A 15,294-nucleotide genomic window follows, 5' to 3' on the forward strand; every position below is an offset into this window, starting at 1 on the left:
GATACATTTGAGCTTGCTTTTTTTTTTTTTTTGAATCCAATATGTAGAGCAGAATCAGAGTTAGAAAGAATAAATTTTTCATTTTTATATTTTGAACATATATTCTTTACTAAGACCATAAAATGAATTGTAAATTCAGGTAAGAATTAAACATATGAACCCGACGCGTAGCGCCGGAATACCACTAGTAGTATATAATGGGAGGATTGGATTTATTTTTGCAAAGATAACATTGTATCTCTTAAGAAATAAACAGAAATATTGAGATTAGAAAGAAATTTAATGATTTTTTGCATATTTAAAGTGAAATATCGTTGTAAATTAGCTTATAACTGAAGTTGGAAGCGTTTTGCAAAGGTAAGTGTAGAGAATAATAAGTTTAAAAGTAGTGTATAGTGTACGATTGTAAGAATAACATTGTTCTTTTTTTAACAAAAAAAAAGAATAAAATTGTTCTTTCGTCTTTTTCCTCCTCTTGGTTTGTACCCCCAGTACATATGATGTATCATTGATTGTCTTTGTTCTTTCTGACTTGGGCATTTGCAGTCAACATATTAGATTGCTCATTTGTTCAACATGGAGTCGACTAAAACTTGGCTCTTTGTGCTTTACTTCGTCATTCACTCCATAATGGATTGAGTTATTGATTCACTTATTAAAATTCTAGTATTAAGGCCCTTGATTTGCAATGCCCTTTAGTTATTTATTTTATGATTTCAATTTTGAGAAAAGAACAACATAATTTTTGCTTTCCTGATTGTTGAAACAGTACTTCGACAATCAAATAGTTGTAAAATATCAATCAATAAGAGGGCCTGATTAGTTATTCTTTGCAATCAACAGACTGAATGGCTGTTAAGTAATAAGTAGAACTCAAGAGATTGAGATGCGAGTGTAATGATTTTGTGCAGAATTTATAGTGAAATATGATAGCAAATGAGTTTTGTTTTTCAGATCAATAGTGCTACAAGCGTAAAAATAGAGTAGTGTGTAGTGTATATCATAAGTTGTATTTGTTTAATATTTCTCATTTGGTCCATTTGGCATTTGAGTATATGATTGATGGCATTATTCTTGTTAATACAATCATTTCAGCCAATGCATTAATGAAATTGCTCGTTTGACTGAGTTGTGTTCTCACCCAAGAGTAGGTTTCGATTTTGGCTCTCATTTCTTTGTTTTGCCATAGTTTAATTTTACTGCTTCATTTCTCTTTTATCCCTTACTTCTGTTTTGTATTTTAATTTTCTTAAACTAGATTTATATGCTAACAATTTCCCCTCCAATTAATAATTGTTAGCATATAAATCTAGTAGTAAACATGTAATTTCTCCATTTGCATTTTACATTTCGAGGATCTTTTTCAGTTATTGTTCTTGGTAAATTTTGATTCCAACAAAAATAGTTCTTGCTATTTTGGTGTAGTTTTTGGTTCTGGTTGTTCGGGTAAAGATTCAAATAGGGGAATACTTTAGGATAACACTAAAAAAGTTTATGTCACAAATATAAACTCTAAGAATCAAAATATTCAAACTATTTTATTAAAGAGGTAAATATACATTTATAACCATAGGGTTAACTAATAATCCAAACCTTAGGGTTTAGATTTGAGATTGAAGTTAAAAATTTATAAAATAAAAAATTTTAAAAATAGTTTCAGAAAATATTTTTGAATTACAAAAGAAAAATTTGAAAAAAAATAAAAAAAAAATTCGAAAAAAAAATAAAAAAAAGGAAAATTTTTTATAAAAAAGTTCAAATTTAAAAATATATAATTAAAAATTCTAAAAAAAATTGTTTTTCTTTATTTTTTTATATCTATATTCATTTTTCTTCTTGTGATCTATTTTTGTGAAACTTGAAAATAGTTTATGTAGGAGAATTGTCCCTTCAAATATCAAGGTAAGCCCATCATAAAGTCTAATGTTTAAAGACCAGAGGCAAATCAGTTGACCGCTCCCAAACGTCACCGTTTCATCATTAACCCGGTTTGGTTTCTGGTTTACTCAACTAAACGCAATTAAATCGTCTCGTCTTCTTCCACGCCACGCCCTACGCATTTTTTATCGAGAAACAAACGGAAAATTTTGATCCAAAGGAGAGAGTAAAAGATCTAGATGGAGAGAAGACAAGCGCGGAGCTCGAAGATCCATGTCTTTGTATTGGTCTGTCTGATACTGTTTAGCTCGATCGAGCGAATCTCATCGCTCTCGGTTACTGTTAGCGACGATGAATGCGTACAAGAGTATGTCCTCTACGAAGGAGATAACGTCTCCGGAAACTTCGTCGTCGTCGACCATGATATCTTCTGGGGATCTGATCATCCCGGTTTGGATTTCACGGTGAGACATCTTTTCGATTCTCCCGGTTTAGATCAGATCATCCCGGTTTAGATGTATTTCCTTTCGATGTTGTGAATGTTTGGTTGATATGTTATTAGTTATTACCATGAAATTTTCAGACTGATTGTGTCTGAATTTCGATCGATTTTGGTTTATTCTGTCTGATTTCGGATCTGAATTTCGAGATAAAGTTCGACTGGAATCAAAATTGTATAATTTGTATTGAAATTTGTAGGCTTTATATCGAAATTTGTAGAATTTTTCGATAATTGATTGACTTGGATAAAGTGTGTTTAATGGTTTGGATTGTTGATATAGGTGACGTCACCTGCTGGGAACATAGTACATACGTTGAAGGGAACATCAGGAGATAAGTTTGAGTTCAAGGCACCAAGAAGTGGAATGTACAAGTTTTGTTTCCACAACCCTTACTCTACTCCTGAAACTGTCTCCTTCTACATTCACGTTGGTCATATCCCCAACGAGCATGACTTAGCTAAAGACGGTTTGTTTCAGTTCATCCTCCTTATATTGAGCATTGAGTTGGGACTGTTTTGTGTTTTCTTGTTGTTGATGCTGTGTTTTTCTCCTGTTTGCTTGAATGCTTCTCAGAGCATTTGGACCCGGTGAATGTTAAGATAGCTGAGCTGAGAGAGGCTTTGGAGTCGGTTGTTTCGGAGCAAAAGTATTTGAAAGCACGTGATACCCGTCACCGTCATAGTGAGTTTTCCTCTCCATTCATCTTTTACATTTTGTTTTTTTGTATATTTTTCTTCCCGTGATATGAAGAACTTTCTCAGATGCAGCATAACTTTAGAGACTATGTTTTTGTCCCCAAAAGATACAACCTTTAGATCCCTTTGTTTGGCCCTAAAAGATTCAACCTTTACGATCTGACATTACTTTTCGTGATGGATTTTGTTTTTTTTGGTGCAGCAAATGAGAGCACGAGAAAGCGAGTGATATTCTACACAGTAGGAGAGTACATTTTCCTAGCAGCAGCAAGTGGTCTTCAGGTTCTCTACATCCGCAAGCTCTTCAGCAAGTCGGTTGCATACAACAGGGTTTGAACATATAATTTCAAGGTTTTATCTCCTTTTTTATTGTCTTGGAATCGGTAAACACAATCAAACAAGTGTTAGTTAATTAAGACCCTAATAGCTAAAAGACCTCCTTTATTTTGTTTCCAGTGTCTACAATCTTTCTTGGCTTAAGTTTACTTATGTTTTAACATGAAGAAACTTGATAAGCTTACTATATTCTTGCTTCTTCTCTCTGCTATGATCATTGTTGGCTTGTTTAAAGCATTCACGCTCGCCATAACAAGCTTTAGCAAGCAAATTAAACCAAAGAAATAGCAGTAAAATTACTATTGTGAAATTTCCTATGAAAAAAAATTATCATCTTTTGCTATGTAGTTTTTTTTTCTTCTCTAACTCGACGCAATCCGTAAGTGATACATAAGTGTGTATAATTTTTTTTATAAAAACAAAACATGAGTCGAGTAAGATTGAAAGAGAGTCAAATTAGAAAAAGAAATTCAGATAAATTCAAGACAATATCCATAAGCAACAACCAAGACGGAGAAACATTCACAGAACTATTATACAAATCAGAAATGATCAAATAAAGGAAACATTTAGAACCAAACCGGGGATTAGACCCAAAGTTATTACAGAATCATAACATTTTCAACATAGCTTGTAACACTTAAATGTTGTATAACACGATCTTTACCCAGCAATACCTTATCATCAATTCCTTTAATTTCAACTCTTCTGACACTCTTGCTATCCAGGTTGTAAAAGAAAACATGGAATGGATTTTTCCAACGACTTAGGACCCAAGCAATTTCACCTGTATCAGTAGCCCATGTTGACTTTACTTCCTCAAAATCTGTATTTGGGGAATCAAAGCTATGCTTGGACCATTTCTCTTTCTGGGTATCGTCTAGAACCCATAACTCACCATGACTACCACTATTCACCACCACAGCACATAGCTTTCCCTTGAAATTCACCAAAGCCGAAATGTAAGTTAAGTTAGAGCCCTCCGGCATATTTATTAGTCTAAATTCTTCAGACCCAACATCAAAGGATGCTATCAAACAAGTATTGTCCGACCGAGCTATGTAATACAAAATCCCGTTGATGCATATCCCATCTCTCTCACGTTCAGGATAATGCGGAAACAAACATATGATCTTTCTCCAGGATAGTCTTCCCTTCTCTTTCGTCAGAACTTGATGCTCCTTGGAGTTAACTTGTTTTCTGTAGTTTGTCACGGTCATGCACAGAACCTTGAACTGTTTTTTGATGGGATCATACCCAAAAAAGGTTCTCAAATCAGAATTCTTCGCTTTAACTTTGGGTAAAGTTAGGTGTTGGCCCGTGGAAGGGTTACATATCACAGGAACCCTTTCGTACTTTCCCATTATTTTCGGTCGATCGATAAGACACGTAAATCCCTGGACAGATAGACAGCTTTCGGGTCCCGAACCTCCATTTAATCTCATATGATAATCTGCTTCTACAACACTTAACTCTTCATCAAGATGTTGAGGCTGAGGAGCTGTACAGAAATGCCACTTACCGCTACATTTAAAGGTGAGCAAAATACGTGGCTGCGCTGATGAAATGGTTAGAAAAGAATCTGTGAAAGCTGGAGTAAGAAGTAAGGATTTCCATTCCTTCAAGACGCGGCGGCAAGTTGCGATGGATTTCGCAGGTACTCTTGAGAGTATCTCGATGATGAGTTCATTAGGAATAGTCTCTATGGACAGTTCGGTGTCGAGACTGACGATTTTAAGGCGGCTATTCTCCGGACCGTCCATAGATGATTTTTTTGCACTATTGCTTGCTTTGGAAATGCTTCTGTTCTTTTCACTTTTCTTTTATAAATTGAATTGGGGTTGCAATAACATTGCGCTCTTTATAGGCATACCATAAATATTTTTTAAAATATTGGTATTTTTTGTATATTCTTATGAATAAATGTCTAAAATAATCTGTAATATATTTTTTCACTAAAAACCAATTTTTATTTAGTGAAATATTTATCAAAATTTAATGGTCAAACTGTTTTTAATTTACGACCAACCAATTTTTCGTCGGTACGTAATTAATGACAAAATTTTGACCAAAGTTTTGTTCAAAATGGTTTAGTGAACTAAAATTAGTTTGTTTTCGATAAAATCATCTAAATGACTAAAACAGTCTTAAGTACATTTATTACCTAGGTTGCATGGAAACGGAAACGGATACGTTGAAACAAAACATTTCAAAACGTAGAAACGTAACTTTTGATTTTTTTATGCTTTGAAAACATTTTAGAAACGTCTATAAATATATACATATATATATATATATATTTGCATTCATTTTTATTATGTTTACTATATCTTAGAATACAAATAAACAAATATCCATTCTATTTAATCATACAAGAAAATAAGTCATTATTAAACATCAAAATCATATAAAAATTTTAAAATAACAAAAACTCAGTACTTAAATATTAAATAGTTTAACTAAAATAAAAATCATAACAACAAATCATAACTAATTGAAAAGTTTTAGCGTTTCCAGAACAGAAACACGAGTTTCCAAAATAGAAACGCAAGTTTCCACTAAGTTTTCAAACTGAGATTTTTTAAAAACGAGTTTCCAATGCGTTTCCACGAGTTTCCGAAATATTTCGATTCTGAAACGTTTCCGAAACGTGAAACGTACCTTCAACTGAGTTTCCATGCAACATAGTTTATTACCAAAAATATTAAATAATGCTTATTTATTAAAGAGGATAAGATTTATCCTATTAACCTCGTCTTATTCTCTTAGCCGTTTAAATAACTGAGTATACTTTTCTTTTTTTCTTAGATATAGTAACATCTCTTGTAAAATATGAGATATATAATATAGAAAGAGTAATAAGTGTTTTACAAATGAGAGGTGGGCACGAGTCGAATATTCGGGTTTTGAGATATTTGTGATCCGAATTGTTTTGTCCAAATAATCAGTTATCCGATTCGATCTGTAGTTATCCGAATATTCGGTGTTCAAGATATCCGGAATTTTTTTATATTTTTAAACGAATATCTTATTCGATATGTACAAATAAAATAAAATTTAAAAATAAATTTAAATCCAAAGATAATATAAAATAATAATATTTTGGTGCAAATATAAAATTATTTTCTTTTTAAAATTCTAATAACTAATATAATAAATAAAAATATTATAAAACTTACCTAAAATAAAAAGTTAATTTGATTTGTTTCTTTTGAATATTTCATATTATATTTGTTTAGCTTTGTAAGGTTACGGATATCCGAATTTTCAGTTTGAAACAAAACAGATAACAAATCGAATTAAAACTTACTGATATTTTTCCCAGCCCTATGAAAAAGTCTCTTTGTCGTTGATATTTCTTCTACCACACATAAAATAATATGTATTAATAACATGTCAAACATAAATACAATATATATTTCATAAATATATCTTTCATATAAGTTACAACACGTTATCATGACGAGCGTTCTTATCATGTACGAGCTGAGATTTAATTTATGTTTCAATATATTTTACTTTATTTAATTTTATTTCAGAGTGATAGCTTTACTTTCTACGTTTATTATTTGTACTAAGATGATTTGTGTTGCCTTTCCTAATTTCTCATTATAATAGACAATGTCTTTACGATCAAAAGATCACATAGTAGGCTTTGTCTCCATGAATATGAAATGATCAACATGTTAAACTTTGTCTCCTCGGATCATATAGGAAGGCTTTGAATTCATAAATATAAAATAGTCAATATGGTGTACTATGCACTCAAATTATGATTTTATTATATTTTTATATTACTATTTTATTAATCCAGTTATAATGTAGAATTTGACAAAGCTCGAAATAACTGTCGCTGATATTACTGGGAATAATTATATGACATGGTCTGTCAGTGTAAAAATGGACCTAAGAGGAAATGAACTTTTAGAAACCATCAATAAATTGAAAACTATGTCGTATGAGAAAAAGAAAAAAGACATGATGTTTTTACGAAACTACATACATGATGGTTTAAACGATAAATATATTAAGAAAGAAGATCATGTAGATATTTTGGCAATGTTCAAAAGAGAGGTTTGATAACAAGAGATATGTGAACTTATACCGAAATCCAAACACGAGTCGATCCAATTTTTGTTCCAGGACTACAAAAGTATTAGTGGATATAATTTTGGGATGTTCGGAATTACATCAAGGAAAATGTTATGTGGAAAGAAGATAAGTGATGATGCTATGATAGAGATAAATCTCTTCATGTTCGATCGTGAAAATGTAGTCATGCAGCAAATACAAGGCGAATGGATATACCCAATACTTGGAGTTGATGTAAGTTTTCCTTGTCGTGGAGCAATCAAATTGTAACATTGAACCATCATGCTAGTCCTAATGAATCTGATTTGTTCTCTGAAGTGAATGTTGCATCATTTGGTTATAATAATTAGGAGGTATGAGGACGTGGACACGGTAAAAACCGCTATCATGGTTGTGGAAAAAGGTGACAACGAAGATTTTATCCTTATGATAAAAGAACAACTGAGAACTTCATCGAAAATAAAAAAAAAAGTCGGGATGTTAGAAAGAAATCTTGAAATGTTTGCAATAAATGCGACATAAAAGGACATTGTGTACATATTTGTCGTACGCCAAAACATTTATCATATTTGTATCAAAAATTACAAAAGAAAAAAAAAACAAAAAGGAAGTGAAACAAATTTCATCTCTAATGAACTAGACCATTTTTCATGGCTTGATTATTTGGTTGATCCATAGAGCATCGATGAATAATAAAATTGATGGCTTCTTTGTAAGCTATGAGTTGTTTTCACTGGAAAGGCTTCTTTGTTGTTTTTTTTTTTTTTTTTTACTTTTTTGGTCTCTCTAGCTGGGTTTCCACATATTTTAGAAATCATCTTTTCACTCTTAAAACTTGCTTATTGCGTTGGAGCTCTACCTGGTGGTAACAATAAGCGGGCTAGTAATAAAGACTTATACACATATGCTTCAGTGCATAAAAATGACAGTAATAAATCAGTCACAATTAGTGAAATAACTTCCCAAGTAAAGTCATGTGGGTCAAAACATAATAGAAATAAACAAGTAAAAAATAAACATATGTAAGATGATATAATAAAGAGCTCCTCTATAGAAATGGCAAAAAAGTTGTCCAGTCCCGTCCCGGACCGCAGCAAGAATGGCTTCAAGCGAATCATGGAGGGCCAGACCTGCGCGGGCCGGTCTCCGAAATGGCTGCCCAAACCCGCCTGCTATATGTATGGGCCTTTGCGGGTCAGCCCATTGGACGTCTGATCTTCCATTGCCTGCACCATCTAAACTTCATGATCAGTACGCTTTGTAGATGCAAATTTGAATTAGAATCTAAATGGCTTTGTTTACAATCGTAGTTTTAAGTAGTTTCTTGTTGTTCTTTAGTTGTACATGTTTAAATGGTGCAGAACTTTTTAGTTTGTTGTTTGCAAAGCAATGTAACTAAACATCAAGCTAACCGGGACAAAGATAATTGCAACTAAACATCAGTCTAGCTAGCCTGAAATATGAAGAATTGTGTACACGTTCAGTGAAGAGGAGAAGAAGATGAACATGCATGCAGCGAAGGAGAATCTCCAGTAGTGGATCAAAGACGAAGAGAAGCTCCGGTGGTGGATCGAAGAAGAATAGAAGCTCCGGTGGTGGATCGAAGAGAAACAACCTAAAAAAATAGTTAGATCCAAAAATTTATTATAAACACAAAATATGTTGAATCTTTCAATACCTGTGACATGCATGTAGGAAGAAGAGTCTGGAAGCACCATCGCTGAAGAACCCATCGTCGGAGCTCCATCAGTTTCTTCGGTGAAAAGTGAGCTCGCACAGTTCTGGAAGAATCAAAGACGCATGGGAGACCGGAAGAATCATCGAACACCAAACCGCCATCACCGGAGCTCCATAGTTTGTCGGTGAAGATCAAAACTAGATCGCCATCCTCACAGTCTCTCTCGTTTTTTTCTATTTTCAGTTGAAAAATCGAAAAAAAAGCCCAAGGTTAGGCGGGTTTTCACTATCATGCGGTCCACTGGTGGCCCATCGCACCAAAGGCCTAATACCGAAAGAACCCATCCCGCGAGGCTTTCTCTTTTTGGGCTAACTAAACCCCGCCCCGTAGCACTCCTTTATGGAAAAGGCCTGTGGTCCAGGTCCAAAATTGCCATCTCTACTCCTGTAGGGTGGCTTTAGCCCTTGGCATCTGCAACGCCTCCCTCCGGGAGTAATCTGGAAAATGTGATTATTTTGTTAAGGGAACAAGAAAGTAATGAATAATCAAGTAAACTTTCAATGTTATTTTTTCAAAAGGATATAGCTTCGCCTTCCGGGAGATTAGGAGCGGCAAAGACTTTGCAGACTCGTTGCTCTCCTTTGCCCTTCCTGAAACTGAGACTGATCGTGACTGCGTGAGCAAGAACATGACCACCTGCTGGCTTCTTTGGATCTGATATGAACATTAATTCCACCCCTGGATCATATATCACTTCAATTATCATATCAAAAGATGATCCCCTTATCAGGTTAGTGCAACCAATAAAAGAATCCTTCCCTTCTAGAGTAAAGCAAACCTTGGTTGGTCATGTAGACAGAAACATTGAATTCCTCTGCAATTTTGATTATCCTTGAGAGCGTCTGAGCTAGTTTTTGCTGCAACACAGAAACTAACCTTCTTGAGAAAAGCAGAGAAGCTTTCCACCTTTTTAGCACAGCTATATCTTGTTAATGCTTTATGTTAGTAATGTAACCTGGCGATCAGCAAGTTCCCATCTTCTAGTGAAATCCACTCGGAATAAAGCAATGATCGAGTCAACAATCTGGAAAGCAATGGTAAGCTCAGCTTAAATTCATGTTATGTTTTTGTCGATTGGAAACTCACGAGGAAATAATCAGACATGCTTTCTTGTTTACCAAGAAGCAAGTTGTACTGATGCTTACAGGTGTAAGCACGAGCATAAATGATCTGTTAATATCATAAATTATGAATCTCAGTTTTAGCCTTAAAAGTTTCACGTTAAAGAACAATGAGTCTAATCTTCCCACAATCGAAGCTTTCAGGATCTTTGACTGATCTCGGCTACATACGTCCCCTTCCTACTGAAGTCACTCCTCGAATCGACGAGTATATTTTTGTTTTTTTTTGCAGATTTTTGCCAACCGGCTCTCATACCAGTTAATGTGTTTTTGAAACTCATATCCAACTCTTCCTAGGCTGATTATTATAAAGTTCGCATGGATTTGTTCTTGGACTCAAAGACGTCATACTATGAGACTTTGTTTGCATATATATTCACAGCCCATATGTGGTTGTGCTTCATTTTTTGTGATTATATTAAAAACGAATTACAGAAGCTCTCTGTTGTAAAGGTACATGTGGAATGCGGTTGCCTAGATACAGACAGAATAGGCTCGATTGAAAGGCCACATGTACACTCAAACGAATCTCTCATATATCAAAAGAAGTGGATTACAAAAGAACCATTTTTATATATGTTCTTTTTGTATTTCTTAAACTTTATACACACTTTATTTATCATATGACTTCTATTATATACCATCGTCGCCTTTGCAATAATTTTTTCAAAAAAAAATTACATGAACTAACAACCAATACGTACACTCAGAGCATGATAATGTATATTGTGACGAATTTGCCAGGAGTGTTCGGAGCACACATTCTATATATGTACATTTTCCACAGTTTCAGAATACTGTAGATCATGAAATCAAATAAAAGAAAAACTTGCATTTATGGGTGTGAATCTATAAAAGGGATGTTTCCTCCTTAGTAGACACTAAATTATTTTAATAAAAAAGAGAACAGAAGGGGACCATTTGCATGTTGCATATCCTATAACACATAGACTCAGTCCCACTTGCAAATTCACTAACCCCACTACGACCCACCAAACGTCTCCGTTTTAGTAAACTCCATGCTCTGCGTACGTACAAGTTACAAAGACAGAGATATGTATAATGTATCCATGGTCCTAGCTAGCTACAGCTCTTAGGGTACGCATACCGGAGCCATCATCATCAATTTATCATCGACATCGATATATCATGATGATCATCATCACAGTATCTCAATTTCTCTCTCCTTCAGTTTATGTAGCAGTGGCAGTAATGTGGGTGATACGTTGGTAAAGCTGGAAAGCAACATTTGGATCCACTCTCTGTTGGTTCAAGCATGCTTCTTTTTTTTAACTCTTCCCATGTAGTCTCTCTACATATATATATATATAAATTTATCACAAATTGCAACATATTTGTAATTGCATATATACATGAACCGACGAAAAGTTGTACTACAGTACAGTGAAACTTCTATAAATTAATAATGTTAGGACTACACCAAAACTATAATTTTTTTATTAATTTATAAATATATTAATTTATCGATGTACTAATTGAACCAAAAACTCAATTTGGGACTATAAAATTATATTATTTTATAGAGATTTATAGTGTATATTAATTTATAGAGTATTAATTTAAAGAGGTTATACAGTATTTTGTAATGATTAAATAAGAATATCATATATTAATTTGTGATCATTAGCCACTAAATAACACAATAATTCTATAATTATTTGTTCTACATGTAAGCTTTTTTTATAAATTTGCGATCAATACAAAATTGGTAGCAGTCATCAGTAGTAAAAATTATATTTTGCCATCTCCTACATTGATTTGCATAGCAAAATTTGCTACATATTTTCAACACTGAATTTTTTTATGAATTTTTAGGATATGTTTCCATAAAAGCTATGAAGCAATATCCCAAAACTATGACAACTTGGTTTAAAAAAGGTTCCTTTAAATTTTGAAAAGATTGCATGCAAGCGCGCGACAAGCCTGAATAAAAGTTCAAGAATATTTCTTAAATGCTTTGTGGTATTTTTAATAAACAAATGTGGTAGTTTTGAGCCGAAAAATTGATCTTGCTGCATAAATAATTAGCATCAACAACAATTTCGTAGTTTCTAGAAACCATAAACTTGTAGAGTAGTTTATGAATAACATTTGGGTCTGTACTGTAACCAATATAAAGTCGTTGCAAATGGGTAATTAATGCAAATCTGTCGGATCTGAGATAATATATTTTGTAAAATGTTTTTGATATTATAATTTAAAGAAACAACAATTACAACCGTAGAACGGCCGGTAGAAAATTTTTAAAATATTTTGTTAGGTTAAAATTTGATTAAGTGTTGGAACAACATTGGTGATAATAGATGTGACTAAATAATGCTAACTTTCTTAAACGCATCTAATCAGTTGGTTTGTGAATTGCTAATTTTTAGAACAACTTATTCTTCAACAATTTTAAAAGAATAATTAAAGAGAAACTCTTTATGATATTCCTTTTTAAGTGTTTGTCACAAAATAGCTTTTAGTGAAAAAATGGTAAAATAGGTTTCTTAATGGTAAACTTAAAAAGAATTATTTGAGAGAATTGCCCATAATTAAATTTTGAGATTTCATTGTTATTGGTTTGCGAATTTTCTGAATAGAATCGATTGTTATTGAGATAAGAACTTTTAAATTTTATTCAAAATCTTTTGTTATTGTAAAATTTTAGTTTTCATTGATTTTAAGATTCAATTAAAATATATTGTTATTGGAATGTAAATTTTTTTGTTTTTACCCATAAAATTCAACTTTGAAAATATCATATATACTCATAATGTTTTGAAATCTATGTAATAAAATACATTTACATTAAAAAATGAATAATCAAATAATACAAATCACAACTTTACATAATACATATACAACTAAAAAATAGAAAAAATATATTAATTTTTAAAAATAATTTTAAAACTATTTTCAAAAGTATCTTAAAAAAAAAGAATTTTGAATCGATTTTTTTTAATAAAAAAGTTCAAATTTAAAAACATATATTTCAAAATTATAAAAAAAGAAATATTTTTATTTTATTATTTATAAAATAAGGTGTATAATGGTCTTTTGCATCTTAATGAAACTTTTTGATTATTTTTTTCTTTGAAAATTTTTTGTGATAAAAATTTAAAAATGACTATTTAAGAGAATTTTTCTAATTAAATGATCTTCTTACCCTTTCTTCTACCACCATTAATTTCTTACTTTAAAAATTAATAACAATCAATAGAATTCTATAGACAAGTAATGGAAATCTATGTAAAATATTTGATAAAATTTGTTAAATGTAGTTAACTTTTAAAATCCTCTTAACTACTAAAATAATGAAAGTCCACAAAAATCATGTTCCAATAACCCTTCCCCCTTTAAAACAAATATGCTAAAATTTTCTTAAGATAAACTTATTTTTCAAGTCTTTCTCTTTAATTTTCATAGTCTTCGTATGGATTTATGGTTTTCACAAAGGCGTAATATATTTCTAATACTTCAATCAGACAATTCCTTATTTAACATCTACTATCGCACTTTGCACAAAAAAAAACAATATAGTCCCATTAATTATTCGATAGATAATAACTAAACGATAAGTTCGAACCTCGCATGTGTATCATCAAGTACTTCTAAATTTGCATATGTATACTTCAAAACTGTTGCATCACTGCATCAGCATCCCCATGAGTCATGTCAAAGTCGATGTGACAAATTCAGTATATGTCTAATCTTTGATTATATCAAACAAGATGAGGAATATTTTTTTGTGCACCACTGAAATTGCATTAATTTAAACGAAACCGGTAAGCGGGTTGGGTCACAACAAAGTCTGAGAGAGTTTTCTTAACGATGGAACCCTCAAACAGAGAGATTCACGATGACAAAATCTAAAAGATACAGAGTCAAAGGAAATCGACAAGAGATAGATATCGAGAGAAACGCCATGGAAGTCAGAAGTTGGATCCATCTGCAATCGCCGCCACCAATTGCAAAGAGTCCGTTTCAAACACCATATGTCTCATCCGAAGGTCGATGGCGTGTTTCATCGCTGAACGTATTGCTAGTCCTTCTGCCAAAAGACGAGATCACAAACGCTACAGGTTGATTATGGGAGCTGATTCGCTCCAATTGATTACTGTAGAAGCTCCAAGCGAGCCCCGCTGCTTGTACCTCTTTCTTCCAAGCCGCATCGGATTTACATATCACACCAGAGCTTGGTCTGTTCTGTTGGGGATTAGATCTCTTTGCGCCTTGTGAGATAGGTAATTGAGCTGCCGTCCACCCTTTTGCATCACGAATAGCTTTGGTTACTGTTTTCTTGTGCGGTGAAGATATGTTTTGAAACAGTTTTTGGTTTCTTGCAGTCCATATGGCCCAGAGAATCCATGGGGCAAGGAGACAGTTTCCATGACCTATAGGAGGAAGGACTACTGCAGAATGAGACGTTTCCATTCTAATTCGAAGTTGTTAAGATGCAGTGGATTAAACATGCCAGAGAAAGGTACCATTTCCCACATTTTTAGTGCATAGGGGCATGGAAAATATGTGGTAATAGATTTAGAACCATCACAATGTGTGCATTTAGACCCTGTTAGAACTTGTCTTACTTCTAATCTTTCTCCCACTGGTAGTGCTCTATGTTTGATCTTCCAAATAAAGAGTTCGAGCTTCGGAGAAGTAGACAAATTTCATATATCCTTTAGCCAGTCGTGGGTGTTAGTTGAGTTCTGACTAAGGGTAGAGTGCTTCCTTTCCACGCTGAGTAGTACCCTGTTTTGTGGTATATGATCCATACTTGTGTCCAAGCCACACTTGCTTATTTTCTCCTCCCCATTTACTGGTTTTTGGATACTTAAAATATGTCTCGGAGTAAGGAGGAAAAGCATCTCCCGTCAACTTTCTGCCATCCCATTCTTTGTTTCTTAGAATCAGCTCTGATATCTTCA

At 33.0% G+C, this 15,294-nt stretch overlaps 3 protein-coding genes across 3 annotated transcripts; 1 reads left to right on the forward strand and 2 right to left on the reverse strand.

The window, feature by feature from the left end:
* The first annotated feature begins 2,013 nt into the window (after positions 1-2,013).
* Positions 2,014-3,601, forward strand: LOC106451778 (transmembrane emp24 domain-containing protein p24beta3). The gene is made up of 4 exons (XM_013893753.3): positions 2,014-2,342; positions 2,661-2,847; positions 2,955-3,062; positions 3,279-3,601. Exons 1-4 carry the CDS (start codon positions 2,118-2,120, stop codon positions 3,410-3,412), a joined length of 654 nt encoding a protein of 217 aa, XP_013749207.1. The 5' UTR covers positions 2,014-2,117; the 3' UTR covers positions 3,413-3,601.
* LOC106356155 (putative F-box protein At1g46984) lies at positions 3,368-5,701 on the reverse strand. The gene has a single exon (XM_048770497.1). The coding sequence runs from the start codon at positions 5,173-5,175 to the stop codon at positions 4,015-4,017; it is 1,161 nt and encodes a 386-aa protein (XP_048626454.1). The 5' UTR covers positions 5,176-5,701; the 3' UTR covers positions 3,368-4,014.
* A 4,052-nt stretch (positions 5,702-9,753) lies between these two features.
* On the reverse strand, positions 9,754-14,800 carry LOC125594201 (meiotic recombination protein DMC1 homolog B-like). Its single transcript, XM_048770498.1, has 5 exons — positions 14,357-14,800; positions 10,329-10,412; positions 10,198-10,266; positions 10,021-10,099; positions 9,754-9,920 (listed from the first exon to the last, which is right to left on the reverse strand). The coding sequence occupies exons 1-5, from the start codon at positions 14,798-14,800 to the stop codon at positions 9,754-9,756; spliced, it is 843 nt and encodes a 280-aa protein (XP_048626455.1).
* Between the last annotated feature and the right edge of the window lie 494 nt (positions 14,801-15,294).

This window comes from Brassica napus, assembly GCF_020379485.1.
Source record: "Brassica napus cultivar Da-Ae chromosome A5 unlocalized genomic scaffold, Da-Ae chrA05_Random_1, whole genome shotgun sequence".
Lineage (NCBI taxonomy): Eukaryota > Viridiplantae > Streptophyta > Magnoliopsida > Brassicales > Brassicaceae > Brassica > Brassica napus.